This window comes from Miniopterus natalensis, chromosome 1 (genome assembly GCF_054644295.1).
Source record: "Miniopterus natalensis isolate mMinNat1 chromosome 1, mMinNat1.hap1, whole genome shotgun sequence".
NCBI classification, from domain to species: domain Eukaryota; kingdom Metazoa; phylum Chordata; class Mammalia; order Chiroptera; family Miniopteridae; genus Miniopterus; species Miniopterus natalensis.
Window position 1 is genome coordinate 187,371,186 of NC_142081.1, and position 16,007 is coordinate 187,387,192.

The following is a 16,007-nucleotide window of genomic DNA, read 5'->3' on the forward strand; positions in this document are numbered from 1 at the left end:
CCTCTACCTCCAGTTCTGTCCTGGACCCACCCCTTCAAGATTAAAAACCACTCCTCCCAAACCCTGACAGCCCCCTACTCTTTGCCCCCAATCAATTCACTAATCAGTATTCTTGTAGCAACTGACTTGCCTGACTGACTGAGGTGCCCCTTCTCCATGCACCTGGACGGTCCTGCATGATTTTGGTCATCCCACTTTCTGCCATGTACACTGGGGTCAGCTCATCAATCTGGTTCCTCCTACAGTGCTGCTCTTAGACCAAGGTGGGAGGAAGGGGAGGGGGGCTTGGAGTAAGGGCCCTGCCCTGGCCCTCTTTTAACTGTGCCCCTCACCCAGAGTCCACGGCCCTCCATTCAGACCACAACCCAGGTACCCAAGGCTCTGAAGTTCCCAGCCCAAAGGCCCCTAGCCAGCTCCCAGGCTCTGCATGGCCTCTTCAGTGGAGCCACCCTCCTGGTGGGGAGGTGGCCAAAGGTGGCTACTTGTGCAAGGTGTGAATGGAGCGTGCACCTGTAGGCTTGGAGCCACACATGAGAGAAAGTGGGGATGGCACAAGCTAGGGACTGCTGAGGAGTCTGAGAATCTGAGTTTGAACCTGGCCTTCCAGGTTGTTATAAAAGCATTCAGAGATGGGCAAAAGTCGGTTTACAGTTATAATACAAATAATAATATAATAATTAATAAATAATAATACAAGATAAACTGTTTCATGAACTCACAACTGTAAACCTGCTTTTGTCCAGTCCTTTATTTGTCAAGACAAGAAAACAGAGTAGACTTTATCGGTTTATTAGTCTGATTTACAACATTTAACTACCTATTTCTAGACTTATGGCAGGCGAGCCTCCATCTGTACTCCTTCCCTGAGCCTTACGGAGGTCTTCACCTGTAAAGTGGGGTTAATACGACGAGGTTGTGAGATTAAATGGGATGAGCTCGTAATGTGCCCAGCATGGCACTTGATGCACACACAGTCTGTACTTAACAACTAGTGTCTTCCTGCTCTTACCACAGTGTATTATAACCACTTTTGTTTTTCTCTCTCCCAACAGCATAAACTCCTTGAGTACAGAAACTATGCCTCATTTATCCTATCCCCAGAGATTAACACAGTGCACAGAATTTAATAGGTACTTATTAAATGTTTGTGGAATAAATATATGAAGCCCTCGAGAATCTCTCTCGACCATTTTTCAACCATTCACTTTCTTCCGACTGCCAGGGCCTGAATTCAGGCTCTGATGAACTCTCACCTACAGTCCTGCTAATTAAGTCCCTTCCCCCCCACCTCTCAGCCCTCCAACCAACTCCTGTAATGGTTCAGGTTATCTTCCCCAAATATTGAAAAGACCATTAAAAAGACCTCTCTTACCACATCCATGGAAGGTTTTCCACTGACCATTCATGTATCCACTAAGTATTTGCTGAGTTCCTAATCATCCAATGAACCAATGTTTAAAAACCTACTATGTAGCCTCTGGAGATATTAAGATAAATATATTTCTCCTATATTTACGGAATTCACATTCTAGCCTTGTAGCATAGGCTAAGTGTCTACAGAGTGAAATTCAAAACCTTTGATCTGGTTTTAACCATTCACAATGGCAGCCCGAGCTACATCTACCCCCCCCTTTATTAACATACAATATTATATTAGTTTCAGGTGTACAACATAATGATTTGATATTTTTATACACTGTGAAATGATCAAGTCTAGTTGCCATCTGTCACCACAGAAAGTTAATACAATATTACTGATTATAGTCCCCATGTTATACATTACATCCCTATGACTTTTTATTTCCTAACTAGAAGTTAGTACCTCTTGAGTCCCGTCACCCACTTTGCCCACCCACCTGTCTCCCCTCTGTCACACCCGCCCACTGCGGTACAGCCAACCAGATTATTTACCATCCCCACAACTCATCATGCACCTTCATATTTTGGCAGCTTTCAACTTGATAATTCTGTATCATAAAATGCTTTCATGTTTTCTGCTCAGCCTATCAAAACCTTACTAAGGTCAGGTACAACCTCAGAGACATAGCCTCATCGCTTAATCATAATTAAATGCTTATTCTTCCACGTTCTCATGGCACTTGGCTCATATTTCCATCACTATAATGTCATTATATTTTGTATTATAATTAGCTGTTTAAAAGATGGCTCCATAGAACAGGAAATATGATTTATCTGTCTTTGTATGCATTTCATGATGCCATGGACATAGCTGATGGCAAATACACGTTTGCTGAATAAATGAATGGGTGGATGGGATGGATGAATAAATGAACAGAGAAGCAGCAAGAAAAGCACTGGTCTCCAGTCAGGAGATGAGGATTCCATGGTGGGCTTACTACAGACCAGCTGGGTTTCCTTAGGACCCTCCTGAGGGTCAGTAAATGCTTGTCAGGCAAAGAGACTGAGGCTGTCTCTGAACTATCATCTAACGCTAAGATTCTGTGTTTAACAACTATGACTGGAGTAAATGCAGAAAAAGTTGAGAGAGCTGAAGAAAACTGGACATATGAGGATCTTCCAATGGTAAGATTCTTTATCAACTTAGAGGTCTTTGCTTTCTAGACACTGAGAAAAGTCAAAACCAGATTAGGTCCACATTAAAAGGTCAATATTCCTAATAACACTACAGCTACCAGCTCTAGTTCCACGGAGCATGTAGGAGGGCCCCCAAACCATAGTTTTCAGTTTTCTCTCTGTTTCTATCTTTGGCTTGTGTCTCTTTTCCTTCCTGTGAATGCCCATCTTGTTCTACCTTCCCTCTCTACTGCTTCATTTATTTCCTTTAATAATTATAGACTTTTAACAAATAATTTAAAAATCTGTCTTTCCCAACTTTCTGCAATAATCATGTTGACATGTGAAAGAAAAACTGAGTGAGAAGAATAATTTAATAAATAGAAGGCATATTGATGCCTTACAGAAATATAAGTACAATTAAAGCTTCCTAAGTACTAACTCTCAAAGCAGACTGCTATTATTCAAAACTCCTATAATCTTACTGCAAAAACATTTTTCCTTTGCTGTTAAGTTACTGCAGGAACATGTGCATAAGCAGATTAAGGTAGTGAGAAATGAAGATCTTACTATGAGTTTCATCTTCTATAAATATTTATTAAGAGTCTGCTAAGTGTAAGAACACCTTAGTTAGGACATGGCACTTTTACTTAGGAAGCTTACAGGGAGTGAAATAGTGAACTGCCAAGCAGCAGAAAGGGATGCATGCATTAAGATGACTCATGGTTAATCACACTTTCATTCCAGTCCCCTAAATTCTGAAATCCATAGCTGTTTTCTAATGGTATAAGCTATACGCATCAAAGGCCACAATTCACAGTGTATTATCTTTACCATGCAACACAGTATCTTCTATAAGGGAGATGCTCAATATGTGTTGTTAATGATGGAAATCTGAGCTATTATAAACATAATCAAGGCATATAAATAAAATATTCAAGTATAAGAATCATTTATGAATAAGTAATCACTATACAGGACAGGGCGCTGTCAGTAACTCTGTTTTGACTTATAAATGGCCAATGTTGTCACACAGACGTGGAATTTAAATTCTGTGTGTCTAAGCAGGCTACCAACACTCCAAGTCTCCATTTTTATTTCTGAAAACTGCAATCAATAAGATCAACTTCACACTGGGGTGTACTAAACACTAATGAGTTAATGTATTTGAAGTGCACCAGTATAGTATTTAGTACACAAAAGCGTCAATAACTAGCTATTTTATGCTCTCAGAAGAGAGAGTACCACACTTCAGTATCAGCTTAAATGTAAGTAAATCCTTTTCTGTGCTAGATAAGGATGGGTTCACTTCAGCTTAATCAAGATTAACCAGGGCTTAAGACTCCAAGAAAAGGTACACAGTCCACTCTGTTGAAGGGACAAAGTCAAGACTCTGGCAAACAAACGTAGGAGGCATAAGAAGCACTGAAGAATCCATTAACACTCTGGGGCACATACCACCTAGAACATGCCTTTGATCTTAGAGGTTGTCATGTTCTTGGCCAGTGTTTTCAAATCTTTTCCTTTGGCGCTCATCACTCCAGTGTCTCAAGGGCTGAGTTTCACCCACCTGGCCACCACCCAGGAGTGTTCCTTTGAGCAGCCATCGGGATGCTTGAGACACCACCTCTTAACTGGCCTAAGAGTTCGACAAGTCTGCCATGAGTGATTATTTTAAGATCCTAGCCTTCCCTGGTCAATCTGAAGAAATCTAAAATAGTAACTGCCTACTCCATTCAACAAGAATAAATATAAGGTAATGATTTAATGGGCCTTTGACAAAGCTCAAATGGTAAACATTGTCAACAAAAATAAATCTTGATCTAGATGAGATATAAATAGTAAATATGACTCAGAAATACCCCAAATATTAGCATGCTTTGCACTTTCTAAATATTTTTCCTTTATTTCCTCACTGTCTCTATTAATACTTAACATTTATAGTTGTACCATAACTCTCACAGCTGATTCATTTTAACATCATTCCAGTTGAAAGCAAATGTTGACACTCTTTCATTTGGGATTACTCAGTACAGTTTATTTCATTTGTTTGTTGAAATAACCATTTTCTCTGTTTATTCTCATTCCACACAAGCCTACAGGTCATGAAGAATAGGGATTAGGATAGTGGATAAGTTGTTTTCTAAGTATTTCCAAGATCTTTCTGAATTAGCACGTCAGAATATGACTGTTACTTTTAATAGCTACAATTTCTCAAAAATCAGAGCATAGCTATATTTAAATATCAATCTAAAAGTTATAACTTATATACAATTTTAATTAGGTTTTCAACTTAGATCTAAAGTTACACATGAAATGAATTTTAGATTATGAGATGTTTTGAGTGTATTTATATTTAGATTAATATAGATGACAAAGTACACTGATATTTATCAACCTGACACTTGTAAGCAGATTTAAAATGAACTATCTTCATTATTTCTCCCAAAAGCCCTCCCTAATTTTTACCGTAAGGAGCTGTCCTATGCACTGTGGGGCGTTTAGCAGCACCCGTGAGATACTGGTAATACTGCCCTCCCGCCCGATTGTGAGAACCGAAAGATCTTCAGGCATTGCCAGATGTTCTTTGAGGGTTGGGGGTAGAATTGCCCTTGGCTGAGAACCACTGCCCTAGAGCCCTAGAACTCCTCTGCTTCATGCTCACTGGCAGTTAATGATCTCATCTTACAGGGCACAAATGGATAGCAAATTGTGGTGTCTGTTTGAGTCTCAGAGCTGTGTGTAAGACTCGTCTTCTTGCTTCTGGTTTTGCTCCTTAGGTTCTTCTACATTCATTCCCTCATTCATGTGCTAATGTTTACTGACCAGTGACTTCAGGCGAGTGACCTGCTGGGCATCAGAACTAGTAAGATCCTTGTTCTCTTGGAGCTTATGTTAGAGCGAGTAGGTGGCACCTTTCCTGACCACCTTATCTAATACCCATGCTCTTCCCCACTTCCCTACCTATAATCAATTTCTTTTCCCTTTTCCTGTTCACTTCATTGCTCCCTGAAATTATGTTCATTAGCTATTTATTTGCTTGTCTATTATATGTCTCCCTCACTGGAACGCAAGCTCCTTAGCAGCAGGAATTTCTACTGTGGGTCACTCACCTAGAAGAGGGAGCCACAGCAGGGCTAAATAAATATTTATTAAATGAATAAATAAAGACAAGTTATACATCTGAACAAAGAATGAAAACAAGAGAAGCCTTTAAAATTCCTGTGAGGAATCTCCCTTAGCTCAGAAATTTTGCTCATCAGTTGTTTAATGAACCTACAGTTTAATGAAAATCTGTCCATTGATAAGGCCTCAAATGAGGTGAAGAGGTGACGTCTGATACCCCTGTGGCCAGTCTCGTCCACCCTAGGAAAGGGGCTCACAGGTGGGTGGGTGAGTGAGCAAATCTCAGGCTCCTTTAAGCACCTACCTGGTAAGGGACTCAGTGTCAGTGAGCTGCAGGCAAACCTTTCTGTGTGGGCACTGTGACCAGAAAAGCAAGGCCTGTTGGGGTGGTGGTAGTAGCAGTGTCCTTGAGATTTCAAAGTAATCCTGTCTTTGGCATAGGTTGAAAACAAGGTGGGTAATATAAAAATTCTGCTGAGTATTGCCTTGACTAAAAAATAAAGGGATAGCAGCCTAACTCATCGTTGTCTCTTCCTGTTCTGCCACTTGAGACTCACTGTCCAGAGAAGAGAGTTCCTCATTCTGGTGAAGTCTAAACCAATCAGACAGAAGAAATGATCCTGAAGAATTAGGTTTTTGAACAGCTGTGGGGCTACCCCATTAAGCATTAAACTATTTTTATTCTGCATGAAAACCTTTCTAGAACCTATTATATATATCTTTCACTTTTCAATATGTTACCCACTTTCTTTTCTTCTAAAAGACACTGTACTAAACTCAGTAATGTTTTCTGAGGCAGCAGGGCCTGGTAATTAAGAATATTGCTTCTGAAGTCAAAGAGCTTGGGTCTGAAGCCTGGCGTAGCCACTCACCAGCTGGGCGAGTTGGCGCTCCGAGCCTCGGCTTCCCGGTCTACAAACAGGAGTAACAGGCAGTATCAGCACCTGCCCCGGAAGGTTCTTGTAAGGGTTAAGTGAACTAATACGTGTAATGTCCTTAGCACGCCGCTTGGTGTATAGTGTTGCTTGGGAAACGTTAGCTGCTGCTGTGGCAACTACTATTACTGTTATTCTTATAGCAATATTTTTTCCGGGTGCCTTGTGTGTATTATAAATGCCTTAACTTATTATAATATGCTACAAGCCAGTGATGCCTTTCTAAGGGCACAGAGTTACTGGCCTTCACGTGGCAGTCCTGACTGACTCGCTGCTGTGCTCTAAGATGCTGTCCTATGGTTTTTCTGTCTTCCTTTGTAAGGGCTCCGACTTCTCACTTCTGCTGCTGTTAGTCATTTTTCCTACCTCCATCAGCCTCTTTCCATGCTTCTGTTTTTACAGGGGGCACAAAAGCAGCAAACCAAGCTTGTGAGACATGTGCTAGTAGAAGCTAACATGCCCTAACTAGGCTGGAAAAGCTCTCTGGGGACTAGAGGGAAGGAAGCAGGCTCCACAGACAGCAATTCTGGCTCTTCAGAGGTATTTTATTTCCTGATTCACGAGCAAACATAAAAAGTTAGCTGAAAACCAAGTTTTTGGTGAGACAGGTATCACTATGGCTATACATACATGTTAAAATTAAAAAGCCTCTAATTAGTTTCAAACTGATAATCATTAAGCTCTTACTAGAGCTAGGTACTGGGGGAACAAAAATGAATGATATAGTCTTGAACCCCAAGAAATCTGTGATCTAGAGGGGAGATCAAGCATAAACAATGTCAGGCTAATACAAAAAGAGGTACCTGGGATTTTTACGCTGGGAGCTAAGGGAGCCTAGAGAAGAGCCCTGGACGAACCTGGGAGGCAGGGAAAGCTTCCTGAGGAGGGTGGTGCCTGGACGGAGACTTGACAGCCAGGCCGAACAGGCTGTTCTAAGCATGGGAACAGAGGAGGTGACAAGGAAGGGAGCAGTCAGTGCTTTTGTGAGTAGGTGTGTGTGTGTGTGTGTGTGTGTGTGTGTGTGTGTGATTAAAGTTTGATACTGATGTGATAAAAAAAAGTCCTCATGTGCCATGTCAAGAGGACATTACCTATGAAGAGATGAGGGGCCAATGAGAAACCTTTAAGGAAAAAAATAGCAATTTTCATATTTCCCTTTTAGATGTATAACTCAGCATTGTGAAAACTAGTGCAAAGCTAGGAAAGACTGGAAGCAGAGAGACCAATTAGGTGTCTGTAGCCATTAATAACCAACAGAGGCAGTAAGTCCTACTGAAGACAAAAGAGCAGTTATGGGGAGGAAGAGAGAGGCCCACATGTATTTTGGAGATAAACTGGACATACCTGGTGGATTATTAGATGAAGGGTCCAAGACTAAGAGGAGTCAAGGATGACTGCCAGGTTTTGGGGTTGATTATTGGTTAGATGAGGGAACAATTAGCTGAGAGAGAAAGAACAGGTATTTTCTTTTAAAATTTAATTTTGCTTTCTTCTCTTTTGAGTAGTGGGCATAGGAAGATGAATTAATGAGTTCAGGTTGAGACTTGTTAAGTTTGAGTTAATTATTGTAGAGGTCAGAATTGAAGATATAAATTTAGAGTAATTAACAGATGGAGTCAAGAGAGCAGATAAGAAGCCCTAGGACGGGGTATGGAAAGGACAGCATCAAGACAGGGGTGGATGGGACACTGGAGGACACCAGTGCTGAAGGAAGGGCACAGGAGGGTGGCTGTGAAAGGGCCTGGGACACCACAGAGAGGTACACAGAGAGAACAGTGAGTTGTAGATGGCATGCTCAATAAAGGAGCTAAACACACTGGTAACAACTGCATTTTCTGAGCACTCACTACACAGGCATCAGGCACTGTGCTGTTTTATACACTGGATCTCATTTAACCTATTATCCATACACTAGAGATGATGAATCTGAAGTCCAGTGAAGTCATGTAACTTACCCAAGGACACAGGGTGAGCTGGCAGAACTGGGATCTGAATCCAGGTCTGGTAGGTTACAAAGCCCATGTTCTTAACTCTGGAGTGAAAGAATTTCTTCAGGATGCAACTTAACATTATCATAATGAGGACTGCTGTACAGTGCTTTCCAAGAAGCATAACCCAAAACCTGTCTAATAATCTCAAAGGAATATTTAGTACTTAATGAGGTCATTACACATTGATCAGTTTGTATAATGAAAACATATTATTTCACTGATATGTTTCTTCATAATCTTCTTATTTCATAAACACTATTTATCAAATTGTGAGAATAAAGTGCAACACCAGGCCCCCTCCTTGGAGCCCTGCTCTGCTCCAGCGACGCCAAAAGGGAGGTCCTGGGTAGACTGGTCAGCATTCTTCAAGAAAAACTAAGTGCCCTGGACCTAGACATCTGTCTGCTTAGTTTCCCCACAAGTATCACCATTGGTCTCAAGGAAAACCAGAGAGGGTATGTATGCACAGTGTAGCACACACCTGCCACAGACATGGAAAGTTCATTAAAACAGGCACTCTGTAGAAAGTTTATTTTAGGTAGTTATTATCTACTTAAAGACAGAGAATAAGAAAGTCATTCCTATTAAAAAAGTTGTAATTTTCCCATTTCCCACTAGAGGAAGCAACAACATCACTCTTACCATTTGGTGGGTAAAATACAGCATATTCTTCTATTCCTAGTTTTCCTATAAGAGAAAGCCATAGAGGGGTTCAGTATGATTAAGTAAACAAAACTTGAAAAATTAACTCAGTTTTGAATATATAATGATTAATGGAATTTTTAAAACTACAATAGTAAAATCTCATTTCATTTCACTTTATGGTATGAAATTAATTTGAAAACATGCCAGCCAATCTTTTGATATTAGCAAATCCTTTCATCAATTAAAATCAATAATATAAACTTAAGTACAAGGCAAGTGATACAAAAATCATTAAAAGAAGAAACGCTTGCAAGCTTCTTGAGAAGCATCTATTTGTAAGCTTAGAATTGTTTGCTAACCATAAACAATTCTAATCTAGTCATTAAAACAGGTCCTAAGCTTTGCAATGCCTCATTAGTTTCCATTTTTATAGAATGTGCTGAAAAGTTAAAAATTAAATGTCTTTAACTATACAGTGGTAATATTTTCTAAATCCCAAAACAGTTCATGTGTTCCAAGAATGAGGCTAAATATTTGAAATCAGAATTGTCTCAAAAAATGAAAGTATATTCATCATATTCAAGTTTTTAAATATAGCTTTTCCTCAAAACTTTTAAGGTTCTGAGTTTTTTCCCACCCACTTTCCACCGAGTATCTTTAAGAAGTTTTTATGTTTATACTGATAGTTTTTCTAACACCTTGAGTCTATGGAAAAGTCACATGTAATCTTGCCCCGAGCTTTAAGGTAATATTTTTAATTAAATTTAAAAAAATTCTTTTGTTCTTGTTGAGGGTGGTGGCAGAGAGGAGATGAAGAATAATCACCACGACCAGTTTAGGTTAAAGTGGAGACGACAGGACTGATTGTGTGTGTAAGAATGGAATAATGAAAAATAGATGATAGACAGACAGACAGATAGAAAGAACAGAGTACCTGCGCTAGATGTCAAGAAGCAAACAGAATAAATAGAAGACTGGTCCTTCAACCATGTGGCTTACAATCCAGACTGAACCAGGAAACATTTAGGGTATGTTTGCTAAGTTTCCTGGCACAGGCTTCAGTGTTTTAGAGGTTTAGAGGAGAGGGAGATTGATGATGGGTTGATGGTCTTGGTGGGATATAGGCGAATTCTTCAAGGATGTAGGAAGGTCCAACTTCAATTTAGGAGCAAAGGAACCCAGAGAACCCCCAAGTTGTGGGAAGAGCCTGGTCCCAGCACAAGGCGATGTGGGCTTGTCCTAGGGCAGGGGTGGGCAGAATCAGGCAGTCAGACTTAGGAGATACAGGAGAAAACTGGTGCTGGGTGTTCACCACTTAACACAAAGGAGAAGTTGGGAAAGGGTTCCCCGTGAAATTAATTCAGCTGTCGGGTGATGGCAGGGTTTTGAAATAGCAATACTATCTTGTAGGCAGCTAGTGATAAAGAGGAGAAGAAAGCACTAAAATAGAAATTAAAGAACTATTAGCACATAAATTATAGCAACATTTTAAGTGTTGTAGAACATTTTGAAAGAAGAAATATAGAGGGTAAAAAAAAGTAGAAAAAGCAAGTTCATGTGATAAACTCATAAAAGGGAAAATAAAAGTCAACAGGTAAGACAAAAACAGCAATAGAGACAGCAAGCAGTGTTGGTATGATAATATTTAAGTGTTATAAAATACTTCCTTGCCCTGCTGGCTGTGGCTCAGTAGTGGAGCATCAACCTATGATCCAGGAGATCGCGGTTCGATTCCTGGTCAGGGCACATGCCTGGGTTGCGGGCTTGATCTCCAGTTGGGGGTCTGCAGGAGGCAGCCAATCAATGACTCTCTCTCATCATTTCTATTTTTCTCTCTCTCCATCTCCCTTCCTCTCTATGAAATCAATAAAATCTTAAAAAACAACAACAAAAACTTCCTTGCCCTAGCTGGTGTGGCTCAGTTGGTTGGAGGATTGTCCCACACACCAAAAGATGGCAGGTTTGATTCCTGGTCAGGGCACATACCCAGGTTGCAGGTTCAATCCCTGGCTGTGGTGCATGCTGGAGGCAACTGATCAGTATCTCCTGTCTCTCTGTCTCTATCTCTCTGTCTCTCCCTTCCTCTCTAAAAACAAAACAAAACAATTAAAATAATTACTTCCTTTATGTTACTAAAATTTTACCTCTTATGTATGATCTCGGTGGTGAAGCACTGTTGTATGCAAAGTGACCCAACACAGATGTATCCCGGGAAAAACAAAGTAAAACCTGGGTATAACATTGGAAAAAAAAAAACAATTAAGCACTGTTTAATTCATTGCTATTTCCTGCTTGGGAGGCACTGAGTAATCGGTCAAGTTCAGTACTGTGCTTTGCAATGGGAAGAGTGCCCCCTATTGGTAGACCATGGTAAGTGTAACTCAGAACGCCAAGAGCAATGGGCAACTTCATTGGAGGATTTCTTACTGTTAGCCGCTTACACTTTGAACGACAGCTGAAAATGCAAGTTGCTAACTACTAGGTGATTCTTTTATTGTGTTTTGTAGCTGAAAAGAGAAAAACCTGGGAAAAATTTAACAGATGAGAAATGTATGAGAGGAACCTAGGGAACTACAGCAGCACAGAGCAGTTTGGGAAGTGCAGAAAACTGGAACTAGACTCACTGCTGGGATGCAGCAGCAGGCAGTTGGGCATGTCAGGGTGAGAGGGAGGGCAGCTCAAGATATTTGGAAGGGATGGCAGCCGCAGCTGGTCATCCTACCAGCAGGTACAATGTGGCAGTCTCCCTGAATCAAGGATGTCCGTTAGGAGGGACTGGATTGCTGACAGCAGCCTGGAATTTTGGGGCAGGGGCCAATGCCCGGGAAGGCAGTTAGTGACAGGAAATCTGGGTCTTGGTATTAGAAGATCTGGGATTCAAAAGATGTTACAAAGAAAAGAAGCTGGGAACGACTGGAAAAGGCAGAAGCCCAGCTAACAGAACAGGGACACAAAGTCAGGGTGGAGTAGCAGCAAGAGTGAATGAACAGGGGAACGGTGGGTCCAAGACACAAGGAAGGGGAAAAAGATAACAGGAAGACTGCGCAGCAGTCAGGCCTAAGGGTGAAATGTGTATCAACCACTGCCATTGGTTTATTTTTATTGTATTTTAAACTACTACACAAGCAATACATGTTTATGATAAAAATTAGACAGCAGTGCGGTAGGCCTGGGGCGGGGGCGGGGGCAGGGCTGAGGTCAAAGGGAGAAGGTCAAAGGGGGGGCATATGCAATACTTTGAGAAATGAAGATAAATTTAAAAAAATTAGAAATATAATCAAAATAGGGAAAATACTGATAACACCCCCAGTGTTAATATTTTGATGTATATCCTTTCAGACTCTTCTTGTACACAAATATGTATATTTTTCAAGCAAAATAGGATTACTGTTCTATAATCTATTTTTTCTCAATATTATAAAATAAACATTTCCTACCTACATTTTTTAATGTGCAGAATATTCCACTATTCGGGTAAACAAGTTTATTTAACCTTTTTGTTGATCATTTAATTATCTCCACTTTTTCTGAACTATAAACAATGTTGCAGTGACTTCCTTGTATCTAAATATTTATGTACACCTTTACATAAATTTCTAAAACTGGACTAGACGTCTTGTCAAGTGATGGGCATTTTAAAACTAAAACTTCTGATACACATTGCCAAAGTGCCCTCCAGAAAGGGTTTCTTTTTACTTAAACATACCCAGCAGTAAGATAGGGCACATTTTCTCTTATTCTCATCAAAACATGTTACCATCACCTTACAGGTAAAAAATGGCATCGTACTTTAATTCCAATCTTCCACGGGCACTGACGCCTGGAAACCACATGAAGACCCAAGGAGAGGGCAGGGTTAACTGAACGGCCACAGGGATAAAGGGAGAGCGGAAGCGGGAACACACCACTGGATTCAGCAATACGGAGTCTCTCATGACCTTTGGTAGAGCAGCTGAGCCAAAAACAGTCTGCTCACGGAGGGCTCGGAAGGGAGTGGGAGGGCGGGAACTGGAGACAACATCTACAGATTTTTTTAAAGCAGTTTTGCTGAATAAGGAAACAGGTGGGGCAATAGCTGGAAAGGATTTAGAATTAAGAAAATTTTTTGCTTCACTTTATTTTGCTTTTATCTTCAGATGAGAGGATTAACACATATTTGTTTACTGAGGGGCAATCCAAAGATAGGGAAACTGAGAATGGAAAAACTACAATCGCACTGTGCTTGAGTACCAAGGGGAGATGAGTTTTATGTCCAAATGCAGGGGTTGGCTTTATCATAAATAAAAGCAAGGACAGTTTGTCCATAACAGCAGGGGAAGCTGAGTACATGGGTGCAGACACAGGCAGCTGGAGTACACGTGGTGGGGGGAGCACGTGTGGGTTCTCCACTGAGAGCTTTTATTTTTTTCAGAACCAGGCGTTTTTTATAACACTTCTATTCTGAAGCCACCACTAAACTACACTATTCCCAGAGTTTATTTCCCCTTTAACTGTGTTTATATGGAACACTACAAATTACAGAGCTGCCAGAACAATTATCATATTATGACGATGTATTTGCCTTTCCCCTCATTTCCCACTAAAACGTGAGCTTAATGAACACCTTCTTACGCAGCACCTACTACAGGGCCTGCGTCAAAACAGACACTCACTAATTTGACTAAATGGACATGTGAATAAAGAAATCTGACGGCACCTGGGTCTTCCTTAACTCAATTCTACAGCATTAGAATATCTGTCACTATGGCAAACTCTGATGCCTCAGGACTGCGATTAAGCATATGCCACGTAAGCCAGGCGCATGATAGAGGATTTGTAACACAACAGGAGGAGTAGATCCCTGTGCCTTCCCTTCACTGTATGGGAATTCTTCCCATGGACATTTCATACACTTTGAACAAAAAGTTAACTTATAGGTTGTTATGATGCCATTAAGTACTGGAACCTGAAAATGATACACAACCCAATTTACTTCCATGGAATAAGGGTGCCTTCTGATTGAACACATTTTAAAACTCTCACATAATTTAAGACTTTCAGCACCAGTAAGTATTTCAAGCAAAATAAAAAGTAACAACTTTGGAATGATAAAAAGTTGACTTATTACTCAAAACATTACTTCTATAATGTTCAGTGTTGTTGCCTATAAAATTCAGGTAACTACCATGAGTTATTCAGGAGCAATACCTGTGTACCTTTCACATGGGCCCAGACTTTCCTTAAAGAGGGATTGCTGAGTGTTTCTCATCTGTATATGGACACAGCAATGACACATGCCATCTAATTTTGTAGTCTAGTCACAAACCCAATAAATGGGTTAGACCCAGAACATGGCCAGAAACATTAAATTCAGTCCATTATCACCACAGAGCAGTTACGTTGCTAGGCAGCTCTGCCAAAGGAAAGCCTGTAATTAATGATGTTTAAAAAGGCTTTCTTTTGTCTTATCTCACGAGGGCGCGCGTGCACACTCACACGCATGCATATATGAATAATTTTTCCCCAGAGACAACTCGAAACTCAATTTCTGATAATCAAATGTTGTTTTTAATGCGTACAATTACATTTTTTATTACTTAAAATCAACTTTTCTCTAATAATTCAGATAAATCATTTAAAAGTATGATCATGAAAAGTGTTTTCTTAGTAACTATCTCCTTGAGGAAAATTTAATTCTGCATAATTCCCAAAGACAGAGCTTAAAAATTCTAACTATCTCTTTATTTATGTTATAGGATAAAGGTCCACATTGCAGCTTATTTAGTGTCACTTCCAAGTACTAAAAGCAGCAGAGGCCGTGAGATCTATAACTGAAAAAGTTATATAAAATTAATACAATTTGGGTAAAATATTGGTAACAAGGGAAAATAAGGTAAAATCACACTCCTATAGTACTGTCTGTGACATTAAATAAATATCAAATGCCTTACATACTTTTAAAACTTTCAAAACATTTTTACTGCTCATGTCTTGTCTCCTTAGCTAGAATGTAATATGGTATCGATGGAGAAAGAATAGTATATTCAGTAAATGGTGTTGGGAAAACTAGATAACCACATGCAGAAGAATAAAACTGGATCCCTATCTTACACCACTAGCAAAACTAAACTTGAAATGGATAAAAGACTTAAATTTAAGACCTGAAACTATAAAACTCCTAGAAGACAACATAAGTGAAAAGCTTCTTGACCTTGATCTTGGTAGAGATTTCCCAGCTATGACACCAAAAGCAAAAGTGGAACTACATCAAACTAAAAGGCTTCCACACAGAAAAATAAAATATGAACAAGGTGAAAAGGCAACCTATAGAACAGTAGAAAATATTTGCAAATAATTTACCTAAAAAGGGGATTAATATCCAAAATATATAAAGAACACATACAATTCAACAACAAGGAACAAATTGCCTGATTTAAAAATGAGCATAGGAATTGGATAGACAGTTTTCCAAATCAGATATACAAATGGCCAATAGGTACATGACAAGATACTCAGCATCACTGATCATCAGGGAAATGCAAATCAAAACCACAATATGATACCACCTCACACCTGTTAGAATGGCTATCATCAAAAAGACGAGATAAGTATTAGCAAAGGTGCAGAGAAAAGGGATCCCTAGTGCGCTGTTGGTAGAAATGCAAACTGATACAACCACCGTGGAAAGCAGTAGGAAGGATACTCAAAACAACCGAAACCTGAACCACCCTGTGCCCCAGCAATCCCTCTTCTGGGTACATATCCAAAGGAACTGAAGTGGGAAACCTGCAGAGAT

General features: G+C 40.0%; 1 protein-coding gene across 6 annotated transcripts in view; it reads right to left on the bottom strand.

Annotated features, from left to right (window-relative positions):
- The window catches only part of TBC1D19 (TBC1 domain family member 19), an 81,069-nt gene that overhangs the window by 16,556 nt on the left and 48,506 nt on the right, over positions 1-16,007 (bottom strand). For all 6 annotated transcript variants that reach the window (XM_016218231.2, XM_016218227.2, XM_016218226.2 and 3 more), the window contains 2 exons: positions 11,377-11,461; positions 9,230-9,274 (listed from right to left, as the gene is read on the bottom strand). In XM_016218231.2, coding sequence (XP_016073717.1) covers positions 9,230-9,274; positions 11,377-11,461 — 130 coding nt within the window. The remainder of the gene's footprint in view (positions 1-9,229; positions 9,275-11,376; positions 11,462-16,007) is intronic.